The sequence below is a fragment of the Gouania willdenowi genome, chromosome 7 (assembly GCF_900634775.1).
Source record: "Gouania willdenowi chromosome 7, fGouWil2.1, whole genome shotgun sequence".
In the NCBI taxonomy this organism is placed as follows: Eukaryota; Metazoa; Chordata; class Actinopteri; order Blenniiformes; family Gobiesocidae; genus Gouania; species Gouania willdenowi.
This window is the reverse complement of record NC_041050.1, coordinates 36,479,147-36,497,433: the sequence shown is the minus strand read 5'-3', so window position 1 is coordinate 36,497,433 and position 18,287 is coordinate 36,479,147. Positions and strand designations below refer to the sequence as shown.

Genomic DNA, 18,287 nt, shown 5'->3' with positions numbered 1-18,287 from the left:
GTTTGCATAGACAATAGGAAGTTTGTCCCTCTGAGGATGCCGTAGCTGCCACCGGAGTTGCGCGCTTAACGTGAGCTCAACACGCATGCGCAGCAAGTGGCTTCAGTTTGAATCATCGAGCCATTTTCACTCGTCTTCGTCTAACAAAACAGGTAAGTCTTTTCTCATTTTCAACATAGTAAATATATTTCGTTACTTTTAGATTAGCATGTCTGATGAATTTTAAACGCATTGTAAAATTGATATTGTAAATGAGAAGTGAAACGACGTGCGTTTTTCATTGACCGGGAGTCTTTGTATTTTGTGGTGAAATTGTGCACCACAACGTTTTATGTAGTTACGCTTCGGCATGCTGATATGTAACACGCACAGACGGACACATGTTTTGTAGAGGGTTAATATTGATTTACACGCCGCTAGTCGTTCCTAAACATTCAAGCAGAGTTTGAGAGCGCTAGCCTATTAGCATGTCGTTCATGGCCACGTGCGCCAGCGCCGAAACCAGCTGAAGGGAGGGCGTGCACTGAGGAGACGGGTGCAGAATGCGAACCCTTCTCGATTTCATTTTGAATGCGCTTTGATTTCCACGCGATCAAAATGTAGCTTGTTTTATGCTGAGGCAGTGGCACCGGGGATTGTCCGTACAAATAGACACCGTCTAAAGCTGATGGCTGAACCTTTATGTTGGTTTGTATTGTTAATCTCCCTCCTACATAACCATTCTCTGCAGAGAGCAAATATGTGCATCGTGCAGCATTTCTCTCTATATAGCGTTATAGGCAATGTGCAAGTGTGTATATATATATATATATATATATACTATACAAGATGTAAATTAAATTGATATCCACATAAAAGTTAAAAATAAAATACACACATTACCGTGTTAATTTATTTTAAATTAACCTAATTTTACCTGCCAAGTAGATTTGAATGTTGGCAAAAAATACCAGTCACTTGCCCATAGTAAGGCATAAAAAAAATTGAAAAATTTTAGTTTTTTTTTTTTTTTATTGAAATAAGGCTATCACAAAACCCTAAAAACTAGTGTTAATATGATGAGAATACTTATATTGGGATGAAAATGAAGTGAAGCATGAAAAATTAGATAAAAGTTGAAATTTTTGGGAAAAAAAATGACAAACACCCCAAATCAGAGGTAAGGTTATAGTAAGGCATAAAAAATGAAAAACTCTAAAAAAAAAAAAAAAAAAAAAAAAAAAATTTATGAGATAAGTCTATCATAAGACCATAAAAGGTAGTGTTAATATGATGAGAATACTTATAATGGGATGAAGTGAAGCATGAAAAATGGGAAAAAGTGGAAAAAAAATCAGAAACACCCCAAATCATATAGTAAGTCATAAAAATTTAAGAAACTGGAAGAAAAAAAAAAAACCTGAGATAAGGCTATCACAAGACCCTAAAAACAAGTCCAAATATGATGTGCATACTTATACTGGGATGAAAATGAAATATGGCATGGAAAATTAGAAAAAAATGACAAAGAAATGGTGTTTCTCATTTTTTTCCACTAGTGTTAAAATTATGTGCATACTTATAATGGGATGAAAATGCAGTAAGGCATGAAAAATGACAATTGAACATTTTGAAAAAAAAATTACAAACACCCCAAATCAGAGGTAAGGCTATAGTAATGCAAAAAAAAAGTTTGATTTTTTTTTAGATAAGGCCATCAAAAAACCCTAAAAACTAGTCTAAGTAAGATGGGCATACTTATACTGAGATGAAAATGCAGTAAGGCATGATAAATGATAAAAAAGAAATGACAAACACCCCAATTCAGAGGTAATGAATGAAGAGCAATACTGTTTTTAATTCAGTAACAAACTAAAGTGTATAGTACATAGATTTATCAGAACAACAGAGAAGCAATGTGAGACAGACTGAAACAAATCTCATGTGAATAAAATGTTTTATTCCACTATTGTTTGGAAAAACACCCAAAAATCAGAAAACCATTAAAAATCTTCTAACTGTAAATAAGTCACAATTCAGTCAAATATAACTCAGATTAAAGACTGAATTATTATAGACACTATTTCACTCTTTCAAAGTAAAACACATTAGAAAAAATATGCAAATCAAGCAGAAATCCAGTGATGAAGGCCATGTGGTTACAAAGTGCTCAGAGTGGCGTTAATACAATTTAAAAATACTAAGAATAGATCAGGTCATGTTGTTAGCATCATAGCATAGAAACACACGTGGAATGTTGATGTATTTTGATTTATGTAACAATAAGATCAGCTTCTAAAACAAAAAGTGTTGATCTCAGGAGTGTTGGAAACATGTCAATCATGTCTGTTTGATAAACATACCACTTGTTTTTGATATTTGCACTTGGATTACAGTCACTTATCATTTACTTGTTCTCACAAGTTAAAAAAAAATAAAAAAAACAAATTGTATTTCATACCATTTTGTACTTCTAAAGGTGAAATTTGTAATTAATGATATCGCAGTGAATTGCAACGTATATCTTATTGTTTAGTATCAGGATATATTGTATTGTTTATTGCAAATGGTATTGTATCATCAGATTCATGGCAATGCACAGCCCTTGTCAGTAGCTCCGTTTAATGATAAATACTTTAACGCTGAGGTTTCACGTCACGTGTGTTTCACATGTGTTTCACGTGCATCAGCCTGATTTAAACAAACAGTTCAGGGTGAAGGACAAGGACGGTTCAATGTTTTCTATTTACTCAGACCTTTGTTGGTGTTTTTAGGTTCGAAGTTAAATCAAGGTTTTATTTGAAAATAAATTAAATATATTTGGCACATCTCCACTGTTCGCTGTTCGCTCCTCACCCACTGAGTTTTTTTCATAATAATAAAACATATTCATTACCAACGTCGTAACATTTCCACCAGTGTTTAATCATCTATTTTTGACAACGATTTTAACCAAAGAAAAACCTTATGTCATGGAAGATTACGTGACGGTTTGGAAGGGATCCAGATCAATACTGATTCTGGATCAGTTTGAAAAATATTCATCTCTCATCATTGCCAAAATTTTAAAATATTGCTTGCTTTATAATTGGTTCATCTTCATGAAATTTGAAGATCAGGTTGGTTCCTCAATTATTTTTTGCACATTTCGTCATAATTCTTCATAGAAATAAGAGTGCCCATACATTTGAATCTACTGTATTATTGTTTATGGCTGATAGGTACTTCTTCCAAGCCTTGAAAGTGTGACTGGTTGATTGATTGATTAAGTAGTATCAGGATCCTCATTGATCCAGATAATTGTGAATATCTGAGGATATTTGGTGCTCTCGTTTTGAGATCATTGGCATTTGTCCACACAGGTTTTTTTTTAATTTGACATTTGACTGAAACAATAGCATCTTATATATATATATATATATATATATGATGACCTTGAACACACCATGATGTCAGCCTTGGTAATGGTAGCTCTGTTGGTTCATTGATGAATGGCAGCAGATCGGACCAACAGGTGAATGTGCTCCATAAATGCATACATTAGCTTTGCCTTCTAAAGCAAATGAAGTTAACATGCTATAATGCTAACATTATTTGTTTAAGGGTTGGACACTGACTCTAAGGGCCTGTACTACAAAGCTGGATAAATATATCCGGATAACTCTCTGTTAGCAGGCTTCACTGAACCAAACATTCTCAAACCCAGCAGCTGTACTATGAAGCGGGATATCAACATGTTAACTTAAGTCAGGTTATTTTAGCAAGACTGCATACGTGATCACATAAGCCAATTATTCCTAAAAATATGAGAATTAGAATCAGGCCAAAAGCCACAATGTTTCCACAATAAAAGCAGGAAGGAATGCATAAAATTGTGAGATTATACAAAATAATTAATTAAAAATATAATTAATTGGTTCACGGATACAAAGAGTGCTTAATCCAGACCAGGTTAACCGTTCAACGTAGGTTATCACGGTGATTTAACCTGGTAAGAATATAACCAGCACACACGAAATAAATCGTTTAGAGATAAGAGGAAATCCAGATTCATAGTACAGGCCCAGAGTCTACAGCACAAATAAGACACAATAACAATCAGTGCATTAAACAGCAGTTAAGGCTAAAAACATCGTCTGTAGAGAAAAATAAACCTCAGTCACAGAACGAAATGTTGGAATGATGCTCAGCTCCAAATGTGCAGCTCGTTCTTCTTCACTTGTTTGATGCAAACACTAGAAAAACAAGAACGTCACATCAGCGTTTGTGTAGATGGATGTTCTCCAGATGATTACTGAGCTCATTACAAAATTATAATTTCATTTAACCCTTGTCATGACTCAGCAAAACCTGCGTCAAATGAAACAAAGTCACTTGTCAAACCAAACGCCGTCAAATGACACATCGCCAGGCTTCAAAATAAAAGTCGTCAGACTCAATGGCCTCAGCATGTAAAACACAACATGGTGTTTTATTTTGAAGGGACCGGAAGTACACATGATGACGTGACTCGAAAAGCTGTTCTTTTATTTCATCTTTTAAAAGTTAAGACATATTAACTTATTGTTTGATTAATCAATACATAGTTAAATGAAAGGTTTATATATCTTAACTTTTTTTAAAAATTGAATATAACAGCTTTCAACTTACTCTCGAATCCGAAGCAGCACATATTGATGAAATGTGTATTTCTGTTTTTTTCAAAATAAAAGTCATGTTGCCTGAGGCTGTCATTTGACGGCGTTTGGTCTGATAAATGACAGGGGTTTCCCTCTCTCTGAGACCTGAGGATGTCCTAAGAATTAGGGAAACACTGGGTTTGTTTTTTTAAAATGGACACATTTTAAAAAGTGTGTCCATTTTTTAAAATGGACTCACTCACTCACACACACACACTCCTCTCTCTGAGACCTGAGGATGTCCTAAAAATTAGGGAAACACTGGGTTTGTTTTTTTAAAACGGACGCACGCGCGCACACACAAACACACAGACACACTCACTCCTCTCTCTGAGGCCTTGTCCGAAGCTCTGGACCAGTCTGATGAGACTCCAGATCAGAACCACTTTGATGAGGAGAGAAATCAGAGCTCCAGTGACAGCGGCTGCTTCCAGAATGAAAATGTTGTCATGGAACCACTTCTCTATTACCTGCAGAGAGACCACACACACGCACGCACACACACACACTATCAGGACTTGATCTTGTTTTTAGAGAATACACACAAAACATACACTTTCAGCTCTAGCCTTTATTTCTTTATAGACAGCTGCTGTAAACATAGCAATTGTTATTGACAAACACCAAGTTTAAAAACCACCTCCTTCCAACACTAAGATATGAATTGGTAAATATATCAATTTGCGCCATTTCATTATTTTGAACATCTGTCGTATGACAATAAATACTGCATCTACTGTAAATGTGAAACTAAACTGTTGTTACTTTAGTGTGTATAATGTAATGTTCCTCTCCGACAAATTAAAGCAGTTATTATGATTCCCTGAAAGCAGATTTTCAGATTTAGGAACCAGAGTAATGTTAGTCAGGTCTGAACCCAACAGGTCTCGCAGATCTATGGACACAGGTCAGATAGTGGAGCTCAGAGTTCACAACATAACATTTTAGTTGTTATGCTGCAAAGAAGTGGAACAAACTGCAGTATAACTGGTCAGCATCACATAGAACATTTTTAAATCCAAGTTAAAGGCTTTTCTTTTCTTTTCCTTTACCACGTATGACTGAGAGGCAGATTTGTAATCATATTATTGTTTATTTCATGTTTTTACTGCAGCTTTTAATATTCTTATTCATTTTAAAACTGTTAAATGTTTCCTGTTGCACTTTTTATTGTTTTTGGTAGGTCGGGACCCAAAAGTGGATCAGGGACAGTTGGTCAAAAATAAATAAAATACTTAATGTCTCTCATGTTGGGCTTGTCTTTTATTCTGAAATAGTTATTTTGACAGACATGCTGTGAAATGCATGTTGCACAGGAAAATATATAGGCTTTTAAAAAACAATGTAGATGTGTGTTTTCAACAGTTTTTATTGAAAAACTAAATTTGGTTGGTTGAATTCTAAAAAAAAAAAAAAAAAGTGGGATTTCGATTTAATGATCGTGGAAAAAATGTGGGTCCCAGGGTGAGACCAGTAGAGAACCCCTGGAATACAGTATCTAATCTAGAAGAGGACCAACACTTTTGGCCATGATCCACAGAAGCTAAATTAAAGACTTTACTATCTCATCATTCAAACACTTTTAGGTACTCATATGTCATCTAACCCTCTGATCTCTTACCGTGTACATCAGGTAGATGAAGAAGGCGAGCTGAGGAAGATTCAGAACCATGAAGACCCAGACTAAGACTTTGGCATCTTTTAAAACCTGTTAAGAAAATAACAGATGTTGGGAAAGAGTAGGAGTGTGCGTGTGTGTGTGTGTTGAGAAGCACTCACTGCTACAGCTCCAACTGCAGCGCAAAGACACGCCCACAGCACAGACCAGGAGGATGGTGCTGGTGGCAGACATGGCTTCATCACTGGTGGTGATGAGGATGCTCAGACACAGCTGTAGATATAACATTGTAAATGTAGACCAAACGTTATTAATACAGACCAAACGTTATTAATGTAAACCAAACGTTGTTAATGTAGACCAAACATTGTTAATGTAGACCAAACGTGATTAATGTAGACCAAACGTGATTAATGTAGACCAAATATTATTAATGTAGACCAAATATTATTAATGTAGACCAAACGTTTTTACTGTAGACCAAACATTGTTAATGTAGACCAAACATTGTTAATGTAGACCAAACATTTTTGCTGTAGACCAAACATTGTTAATGTAGACCAAACATTATTAATGTAGACCAAACATTGTTAATGTAGACCAAACATTTTTGCTGTAGACCAAACATTGTTAATGTAGACCAAACGTTTTTACTGTAGACCAAACATTTTTGCTGTAGACCAAACATTGTGAATGTAGACCAAACGTTATTAATGTAGACCAAATGTAAACCAAACATTATTAATGTAGACCAAACATTATTAATATAGAGCTAAATTATTAATATAGACCTAAATTATTAGTATAGACCAAACGTTATAAATGTAGACCTATATTATTAATATAGACCAAACACTATTAATGTAGACCAAATGTTATTAATGTAGACCTATATTATTAATATAGACCAAACATTATTAATGTAGACCAAAGGTGATTAATGTAGACCAAACACAAGGGCTTTTAACCCATGTGAGTGTCATTAAGGTACATTGTGGGGTGGGTTTGGGTCTGGAACATGTTTGGGCCTTCAGTAAACTACTTAGTATACAAGTCAGCTCCCTGTAAGTTGATCAGCTTAGAGCTATGTACATAGACAGTTCACATTAATAATGATTAGTCACATACATGCATTTGTTCTTGGGTGACAGTCTATAGGAATCCGAAAAAATAATTTTTTTTGTTCACTATTTTCATTGGCCCATAACTACATGTGGGAAGGTAAGAAAAAATCTGATCTTTTTAGATTTATAGTATAAAGATTAATCTTTCTTTGGATATAAAACATTTTTTCTTAATGAGACTTCTTCCTGTTTATTTTGGACCCCAACTTTGGGTTATTTCACCACTCGCAAATACTGAAAATCATTTACATAAGGTCATTGTAGCTTGGCTCTGTGTCTTATAATCATTTATTGTTTATTAGTTCTTCACTAGGAACATAAAAACATATAACCATTTTCTATTTTTTGATGAATGTATAGCAGATCATTTAGTATATTCTGAGAGAGTAGGTGGAGCTGTATTACTATGCCAAATTTCAGTTTCCTATGTGATATTGGAAGCTGAAAATCAACACATACCCCCTCACTAAATTGGCCATGAAAATTAACACATTACACACACAATATCAAACAACTGTATTATATACTTAGACTTTCTCAAATATAAATCTAGTTCAAACTAAATGCAGTATAAAAATATCTGAGGAGGCGCTTCTTGTCTACTCTGTATTTTCTAACACAGTAACCCCAAAATAATGGGTTAGATGATAAAAAACGAATGTTGAAAAAATAAAATAAAAAATGTCACTTGGGTCGCCAGAAATATGTGGTATCAAAATGGGGTCACAACCCCAAAAAAGGTTGGGAAACTCTGGTTTATTATTCCATTATTTCATGTTCATTAGTTCTTCTACATGTGACAGCTACAGTCTCACGTGCACAATGGAACTAACTAGTGACGTCCCAATACAATTTTTTCACTTCAGATACTTTATCGATATTGCAGCCTTGCGTATTGGCTGATACCGATATCAATCCGATACAATATCAGCACAAATCATACATACTTTTATTACTTATTTTTTAGTGTGGAATGTTAGAAAAGGCTTGATCAAGTGATGTTACTCAAACAGAGAACAATAGTCAACAATTCAAGTTTACTTCAGTTCTTTTTTACTGTCAGTATATGGTGGGAACAATTGAGGGCGGGGACAAAAACAACAAAAACTTATTGGAGCGCTTATATCAGAGATTTTAGATGCAGTCCGATATAATTCGATACTCGTTTTCTGGCTGATATCGGACCGATATCAATATCAGATCGGGACAACCCTAGAACTAACTTTAGACTTTGTTTTCTCTCCTTGCTCTAATGTTCAGAGCTGGAACTATTTATGTGTTTGTGTGTAGCGCACCTGTGCCTGCAGGTCAAAGGTCACCATGGAGAAGCACAGGTTGAGCAGGAAGTACTGCTCCTGCAGGCTCTCTAGGGCCCCGCCCACACGGAATGCCATCATATTGGGCCTCCGTATGAGCAGCGCGGTGCACAGGATGTGCACGATGCCCAGACACATGGTGCAAAGAAAGCGCGCCTACAATAAAGATAAAAAAAACACAAGCTCAGCTTAAAGCTTTAGTCACATTAACATCATCCAGTTTAACCATCAGCAGTGTTTACAAAAGTAACGAGTTACAGTAATACAGTATATTCCTGTTTTAAGTAACAAAAATCAATAATATATTACTTGTTAAAATCTTAGTAACGCAAGTTACATGGAGACTTTAATGAATTATACTGATATTCCAATGAAAAAAAAAGGGGTCAAAAAAGTGTTGAAGACACCACCGTAAATTCTACCCCTTTCTCTGGTGTAGAAGAAGAAACTCTGCATTGTGATATAATATCCATTTGGCTATGCTCAGATCCTAAGTTATGGGATCTGAGCATAGCTCAACTTGGATTAAGTTATATAAACTATTATTTGGTATCTAGCTTTTTTTGGCTCAAAGGTATATTTTATATCTTATTTCTATGGAATCAGAACAGTATCATAATGAATGAACTCCTGCAGGGTTTTTCACAAATGCACATGCTTTGTTTCACAGTTGTATTTCAGATTCACAAATGTACACGATCTGTTTCGCAAATATATATTTTATGCAAACTTGTAATATAAATTCTGAAATGCACACACTCTACTTCACAAATATTATTTTGAGGCACACTTGTAATGTAAATCCACGGATAATGCAAATTGCTGAATGTGCATTTACAAACTGCTTCTGTGCTGTGAAACCTCTGTGTATTTGTGAGAGAAATCTGTGTGGTGAGACTGCCGTGACATCACAGGTCAACAAACATCACCATTGGCTGATAAAACTGATTGACAGACTCATCAGCCAATCAGGTGTGTTCGCTTTCAGATAATCATATGGCTTCTTACATTTTCTCCACACTTTTAAACCAATTGCAGAGCTACTGATATGTGTGTGCATACGCAGTGTTCAAACAAGAGTATAATATAAATAATCAAAAATGTTTAAAATGCATTTTTGTACATACTGTATATAGTATATAATTTAAAATAAATTCTTTAAAATTCCTACAATGTGAATTCCTGGATTTTTTTTTCACATTCTGTCTCTCACAGTTGAAGTGTACCTATGATGAAAATTATGAAAATACTTTTTTGCCCCACTGTATATAAAACAGACCTGAGGGTCCCCCGCTGCCTTGGGCCCTGGGTACCCTTTACCCCCCAGTCCAACGCCCCTGCCTGTCTATGTTTTTCAGACTCAGAATACTTGATGTGTTGAAGTGTCCAAGACACTGAACCCTAAGTTGCTCCAAGTGATTGAGCAGCGCTTGCATGGCAGCTCAGTCCCATTGGTGTGTGAATGAGCTGATTATATAAATCAAGTCTATTTATCATTTATTTCCTGCAGAGTGAACTCCACTCCAAGTCGTCGATAACATGCATAGGAGTCATTTGATGTCACGTCTGCAGAACTACGCAGGAAATTCAGGCCCAGAATAGCAGAACAAAATGCATCACACAGTCAGTTCAAGACAATAGGGAGAAATGTTTGAGTTTGAACGCTTCATCATCCATCAGCAGTAAAAGACTTAAAATGTATCAAAGCTAAGGATAATCCATGTTCTTGTGCAGAAAAATGATTGTGGTTTCAAAGCTGTCCTCCTCTGATCCATGGTCCTGCAGCGCTGACGCTGCTCGCACTGCTACAGCTGCTGCTGCCGGAATAAAAAGAACGCTGCACACAAGGACACTATGTGACTGACCCTGACCACCAGTTCTAAATATCTGTCTGAATCCGACCCGTCCTGTCGGGCTTCTGTCGGGTATCCATCCTCTACTAGTCACTGCTCCATGTACCTTTAAAGCTATTTTCCTTACAGTAAGTGTTCGTGTGTGTGTGTTAAATAATGACAATAACTCACCAGCAGGTCCTTCTTACTCTTCGAGCTCAACACGATAAAGTTGACGAGGGATCGAATCATGACCACCATCACTGTGAGCCCGAACACCACCAGCTCCTGACGGTTCTCCTGCAGCACACCGCGGCTGATGTAGTACAGGCAGAACACTGTGAGGCACACAAGAAGACCCCCCCCACCACAGCACTGATGACTAAAACATGGAAGCTGCTTATAATGTTTACTTCTGTTTAAAGGTCCAATATCATGCAAATCAACTTTTTTGAGCTTTTAACCTTGTTAAAATGTTAAAAATTCCTGATCAAAAACACCCCCAAAGTATTATTGGGATTCCTTCCTTCATCTCTGAGAAATCCTCAATAATCCTGCTCTCTGAGCTGCTTCTCTGCCTCTTCTGAAAAACAAGCGGTTCAAATTCTAGTGACGTCACTAGAATTCTGAACCGTCCCCTCCAGGAAGTGCCTGCTGCTGGTGCCGCGCCTTCAAGGTGAACATACGCGCCCATTCTCTGTGGTGCTAGAGGCATGTGAGCAGCTGTAGAACATCTGTTTAGATGGTCATTGTCCTTTCTTATTCAGTCTGCACAGGGAGAAAAACAGACTGTGTTTTTGTACCAAACGATAATGTCTGGTAACCAAAAAAGCGTGTTCGACTGCGAAAGTCCTCGGAATTTGTTCAAACTTCCTAAAGAAGAGTCTACTCGCCAGAAGTGGTCAGAATTTATCTCTGGGAACACGCGACACACCATCCAGCATCTGTTAGTCTGTGACCGTCACTTTACAGGTGACTGCTTGGTGAACCTTGGCCAGTTCCAAAGTGGATTGTCCAGTAAATTACGTCTTCAAACTGGAGCGATTCCCACAATAAAACCCACTGATGGAGAGACCACAGCCGTAAGTAAAATAAACCTCTAGCTAAATGTTAGCCATACTCACTTCTTTGTCTTTATATATGAAATACATTCTCTGGAAGTGTTTACAAAGTTTGGTGGGTGTGGCTGTTGCTCATGCTGCAGGGTACGTCATGAAATGGGAGGCACTCACATGGGGAGAGACAGCACTTAGAGAAACTGCGTCTCAACTTTCGGGTTGAAAGAAATTAAGTCATTTCTTAGTACATTAGTATTTTATTTTGCAAAATGTAAAATATTACCCATATGTGGCTGTAGTTGATTTTGGAAGGTCTTAATATAGCATGATATAGGACCTTTAAGTCATTTTTAGATTAGCGTATCATCAGCCTGAATGATTAATTGCAATTGCTTTTGAATCGCGATATGATAAAATGAGATTTGACAAGTCACATAATCTGGTCACAAGACTTGTAAAGATACATAAGCCAAACCAATAAGAAAAAGGAAAAAAAAAAAAATCACAATCAGATTATTTTCCAGTATCGTTCAGCCCTAGTGTATCATAGCTTATATTCATGGATCTTATCGTGTGGCACTGAAGGGAGTCGAGCAATTTGCAAAACAGGGGGTGTCGAACTCCAGGGGCCACAAACATCTCAATTTGATCCCAGCTGTGCCAGACATAAAAATCATGGCACAATGACCTGTAAATAATAAGTTCTCACATTCCCACTTAGTGTTTTTCATTTGGTACAACCACAGTGGCTAACTGCCAAAGCCAATAAGTCCTTCAAGCCTTAGTGTTTTTTTTTTTGTTTCTGTTCTGTTCTCAGTGCTATGGAAGAGGATTAGGGCCACTGGGAAAAACAAAACAAAGCCACTGAAGAAAAAACCCTAAAAAAAACATATCCAGTAGTGGAAGATTTTTTTTAACAATTGGAGAACACTTCAATAAATCTGCAATTTATTATTTTTTTTAGTCTTAATCTTTTTTTTTTGTCTATATTTTTTCTTTTTGGTCTTAACTTTGGTCAGTCATTCTCACTTGTTTCCTTCTCCAGCCGCTCAGAAAACTTCTGCCTAACTCCACCTCAACAGATGATGATTAATTATATAAATAATGTTTATTCTATTTTTTTTTTTTGAGTGGCCTTAATCCTTTTCCGTACCGTGCACAACACAAGAAACATTATTACATAACTACAAAAAAAAAAAACATCTGCATCACCCCCAGGCCGAACATCACACATATTTTTGCTAAACATATTTATTACAATATGAAAATTCCCCAAAAGTATGTAAATTATAGTGTATGGAAAAAGGATAAATATGTTGATTTTCTTGTTCATCTTTAAGATAGAAAGATTTTATATTTTCAAAGTGACTACTACATTTCATTGTTGACTACTACGATTTCTCCATAAGCCAAGTCTATAACAGTGCAACCCCTAGCGGACACTATAGGAACTACAGCTTATTATATAGTCAAGTTTTTTCTGTAATATTTAACACAGACCTTTGATTTATATGTAATTCCAAACATGTAAATAATAGAGGTTGTCTTTATGGAAATAGTTAATAATTAAATGTCCTTTAATGACATTTGAAGCAGGAATCAAGATGTTATGGGAATAATGGGAAATATAAATTTTTCCTGAAAATTTCAGATTAAATTTAAATATAAAACAAAGGGGAGGAGCACAAGTTATTTAATCTGACAACTTTGTGATTCTTGTATACATCTGTATTATATTTGTACATTTGAATATTTGCATTATTGTTTTTTTAAAATCTTATTCCATTTGTTCTACTGTGATTTGTGCACTTATTTAACTTAATTATGTACGTTTTATTTTTCTTTCTTTATTTAGTGTTTATTCTTTTCATTTGTAATATTTCTCAAGCCTGGGAAAAATAAAGTACTTCTGATTAATAGAGGTTGTTTTTACAGAAATATTCACTAATAAATCACTAAATTAAATTAGAAAAAGAGAACATTCAGGAAATAATGGGAAGTAAATAATTTTGAAACTGTTTTTTTGTTCTCCATCATGTGATCAAACTTCTGCTTTCTACCATGGAGCTTCCTCACTGTGGGATTTTTTTCTCCCACTTACAGAGTCCGATGAGCTGGACGAGAGAAACGGTGAAGTTGTCCTCGTCAGACACGGCCGTGCCTCGGTGCTGTTTGTAGATGCTGAACACGGTCAGGCCCAGCAGGAACAGCAGAGACGTGATGGTGAAGCAGAAGTAGAGCTTCACCAGACACGACAGCTCTGACCACGGCTTCATCTGTGGCAGAAAGAGAGGAGGAAATGTTCACAATGTCTGCTGGAGAAGAGCAACATGACAGAAATGTAATCAAAGCAGATAAGAAAGGGAATGCATTTATATAGAGCAGTGGTTCCCAAACGTTTCACAATCCCGTACCCCTTCACTAGAGGTGTAACTAGAGCACTGAGGGGTATTCTAAAACCAAAAGTCCTTCATCTTCCTCTTGTAATTAGCTTTTTCAAATGATAAACAGTGCGACAACATGACGTTCTGCTCAGTCGTTGACACTCGGCTACGTGACTGGGAGGTCCCTATAGCTGCTGCAGTGGGAGGGCTGTACAATTCCCCAACTTACTGTGGCCAAATGAAAGTGGAATACTCCTTGAATACACCTTTTAAATTACAATTACATTTTGAGTGAACTCATAATTTAATAACTCCGTAAGTTGAGCATTTAAAACGTAGAAGTACAAGTGGAGCTGTCTATGAAAAGTGCTGTAAACAAAACGTACGAGTGTAGAAGAAGTGATCAGCCCTCTCTGTGCAGCAGCCCTCTCGGTGTAGCTGCTCCTCACACGCATATTATTCCCCGGTCGCCATGTCACTGGTGCAATGAAGTGATAGAGTGACAAAAAAACGCGACTAATCACGGGCGATTTAGGCGACTATAGTCGTTGAAGTGGCGTTCTGTGAGAATGCACCTTTAGAATAGGCTCATATTCCCCAAACACCTGATTATTTCACCCATCAGGGAGAATAAATCGCTCTCTTCCGGGTGGTTGCCATAGTAGTTTGTGTTATCTTTGCTGCATTTATGATGGCTTTTTATCATGCTCGTGCTCGTAAAGTAACCCAAGGTTAACATACTCAGGGTTGATTGACCCACCTCATACCAGCTGTAATAGAATCGGATAAGCAGAGTTTCCCATCTGGGTATGTTGACCCAGAGTTTATGGATAGACTCAGAGTTTGTTGAACCTCCTTTCTGGAATACCTCTCTGATATATCCTACTCAAGTAGAAGTAATGTGTTGTTCGCTACCCTAACCCCAACCCAAAAAAATGCCAAAATAGTTCCAAAGGTGTCATCATTTAACGAACGACACTTAATAACAGCCTTCATGACACCTTATTCATGCTAATGACAGCATGATGTCAGCCTTGTGTATAAAACTTCAAGTAATGTGTTACCAAATACTCAAGAACAGGTAAAAAGTAGCTCAATAGTACTCAAAGTTAAAGTTACTAGATATTTTCACTCCCACATTTATTTTTAGTAATAAATCTTGCCACGGTTCTCTTCCATACAGTAAACATCTAATGTACAAACTTAAAAAGAGATTAAATCATGCACAATTGGAACTTAATTTATTTTCTACAAAGGCATCTGTATAAAATAAAAGGTTTGTCAAAATGTACAATAACTTTTTTAAATAACACCAATTAATTCAATTAAAAATAAAAAGAAGTTCTTGTGCTGAAATAACCAGTATTCAAATGCTGTTTTGGCATTGGTGCATTACGTTTAATCTGATTGGTCGGCTATGATGTGATGCATTTGATTGTTTTCAGGTCATTTCATTTTTTGTAGTTTTACAATGTCTGTTGATCATTTTGAAACAAAAAATAATAAAATTAATTTACTCACTAACGGTTGGCTGTAGGATCAGACTGACCTGAGAGTTTCAACATGGCTGCTGCTTGGTTCAACGGTGTGCGACATCAGATTTGTTTGGACGCCCCACCCCCACCTCCTGAGTCAACAAACTCAGTAATGATGTTATCAGTCCTAGCTTGATGATGTCATCAGTCCTAGCTTGATGATGTCATCAGTCCTAGCTTGATGATGTCATCAGTCCTAGCTCCACAGCGACATCAGTCCTAGCTCTACAGTGATGATGTCATCTGTTAGAACATTGAAACACTGGTCCTAACTAGCCAAACACTGCACACCGTAGCCATGTGCACGCCTGAGCCAATCACTGGAGAGCGCATCCCCATGCCCCACCTATTTTAGTATATATAATGCAGGGCATTCAATAAAATATCCCTGCTGTTGTTGGTTTAGCTTTGGTTTAGCCATTAAAGCAGTGCTAGCAGGTCTCACCGGACCACATGGTGTGGGGATCAGCTGCTGGTGTCTTGGTCTCAGATTTGGAGACAGAGAATCAGAGCCTGGCTGTGATTGGCCTCCCAGCAAAGGACTGAAATAAGAGGAAATCACACAGATTCAGTTACTCCACGAAGAGTTAGCTTTTAGCTTCAAGTACAGAAAAACACACACAAAACTACACAAAGAAAATAGATGTCAGAGATTGAGAAATATTTAAACCAAGGTGGTTTATAAGTCATGTTTTATTGGCTCCTTGCACTGATGTGCGAAATGTACGTCTATGTGAAGCAATAAAAGAAAGACTAGATTGTAAATTTGATCAATCATTGCTGTCTGCTTGTTAAACGACTCAAGGTTCACACTCCTATATCCAGCTTCGTAGTACAAGGGATCTCTGACAGAGAATATTTGGTAAGGTGAAGCTAACAGAGAGATATCAGGATATACTGATACCATAAGAGATGCTAACAGAAAGCTAAGACAAGAGGAAGGTTACTTTTTTAAATTAAAGGCTCTTTAATTGTAATTTTAAATGTCATTGTGAAAAATGCTGATCAATGTCATTGTAATTAAGTTGTAAATTAACATGGATACTTGAAGACGTAATTGAAACAAGTAAATGACCACACCCCTGGCTGATATGACTGAGGCTGGGACACCTGAGCAGGTGTAAACGAGGCTAAAAAGGGGCTCTTATGTTGTTATTACTAATAAATAAATCCCTTCTTTAAACGGTACAAATGTGTCCGCTGACCTTATCTCGTCCATATTCCTATAGACAGGACAACAGCAGCTCAGTCTACATGTTGACTCCGTGTGTGTTGATTCTCTGCTTCTGAGCAGCAGTAAAAGTTCAGCCTGAAACAAACAGGAAACAACCAAGTCTTCCTCTACTCACCAAACACAGTCTATGTAAGGGCGCTGCTGCCCCCTGGTGGACACAACACAACACGGCCGCAAGCTTTTCTCGTATTTCTTACAGGAGGAACATTTATTTTAATCATTATTATGCACCAGTTTTCCCACTTCCACTTGTAAACACTATATGAATCATCTAGAATGCCCTATGATGTGAAATGTTTAGTTTTAACAATCTTAAATTGTCAATATTCCTTATGATCCTTCCTGTGAGGCACCAATTGTAAAGTTGAGCATGCTAAAATAAACAATACATTCAAAAAAATTATATGAATTTTCTTATGTTAATTTTGACCAGATTTACGGCACTATTAAGGAAATTGGTGATATTTGCTTTTCTTGTAAATGTTAAGTAAAATCTAAATGTTAAATTTAAGCCTTAAATGTTAAACCTAAATTGATATGTTAAATATAAATCTTTACATTATATCTAAATGTTAAAACTGAATCTGAATGTTAAATTTGAATCTTAAATGTTAAATCTAAAATCTAAATTTATATGTTAAATCTGAATCTAAACCTAAATGGTAAATGTTAAATCTAAATGTCACTGGTGAAACTAAGCTAGCTAATATGCAAATTCACCAGAAGTACAAGATGTAGAAGCGAACGAGCGCTATCCACGGAGATTTCCAGATTTACATTTAACATTTATATTTATATATTAAACATTTACAATTTAGATTTAATATTTAGATTTAGCATTTAGAATTAGATTCAACATTTGTATAATATATAATTTATATAATAACATTGATCATATTTATATGTTTATAAAATTATTAGTATTTCATGACAGAACTAAGCATATTATTTATACAAATGGGGTTGAGTACGTTGAGGTGTATTTGCATCGGCCACAACTTTAGGGATTTGTAATTTAGTATTAACCTAAATATATTAGCTTTAACGTTCTTAGAATTCTAAACATTTGTTCTAGGTAATTGAGCTGATTTTTTTTACACCACCACACTTTTATATTGGGTCGTCAAAAGACGTATTTCCAAGCTTATTGTTTGACAACATTGGGCCTCCAAACACTCAGATAACACAACAATAGTTTCTCCTAGCAACAGAGAGTTCACCACCCAACCAGTCCACCCAGTCTAAAGGGCACTGGGAGCCTGTCCTTGTTTACACATCAGTCTTATAATATATATATAGTATCTATTCCTGTAACGCCTTCAGTTTGTGGGTGTGGTGACATATTTGGCTTTGTTATCTCTATGGTGAGTTTATTGAGTTTGTGGGAATTTTTTTAAACATTTTTTTAATTTGTAACATTATGCAATTATGACAATTCAGAAAATAACCTACATTAACTGGGCTGGGTGACAATATTTTGATTTCCAAAAAAAGAGGACACTAAAAGGCCACCTCGCGATACTCAAAG

General features: G+C 36.2%; 1 protein-coding gene across 2 annotated transcripts; it reads right to left on the bottom strand.

Moving 5' to 3' along the window:
- Positions 1-1,919: 1,919 nt before the first annotated feature.
- Positions 1,920-16,870, bottom strand: LOC114466842 (uncharacterized). 2 transcript variants are annotated; one of them, XM_028452649.1, is made up of 9 exons: positions 16,731-16,870; positions 15,971-16,067; positions 13,708-13,882; positions 10,741-10,886; positions 8,696-8,872; positions 6,438-6,549; positions 6,280-6,366; positions 4,981-5,128; positions 1,920-4,214 (listed from the first exon to the last, which is right to left on the bottom strand). In XM_028452649.1, exons 1-8 carry the CDS (start codon positions 16,742-16,744, stop codon positions 5,106-5,108), a joined length of 831 nt encoding a protein of 276 aa, XP_028308450.1. In that variant the 5' UTR covers positions 16,745-16,870; the 3' UTR covers positions 1,920-4,214; positions 4,981-5,105. The 2 variants fall into 2 exon arrangements, with proteins under 2 accessions (XP_028308450.1, XP_028308451.1); XM_028452650.1 differs by lacking the exons at positions 15,971-16,067; positions 16,731-16,870 and adding an exon at positions 15,540-15,955.
- Positions 16,871-18,287: the final 1,417 nt, after the last annotated feature.

Bases quoted from the DNA above. Each gene is read 5' to 3' on its own strand.
- LOC114466842 (XM_028452649.1), bottom strand. The intron at 6,550-8,695 runs GTGCGCTACACA...TTATATCTACAG, and splicing joins CCTTTGACCTGCAGGCACAG to CTGTGTCTGAGCATCCTCAT. The intron at 5,129-6,279 runs GTAAGAGATCAG...GTCTCTCTGCAG, and splicing joins TCATCTACCTGATGTACACG to GTAATAGAGAAGTGGTTCCA.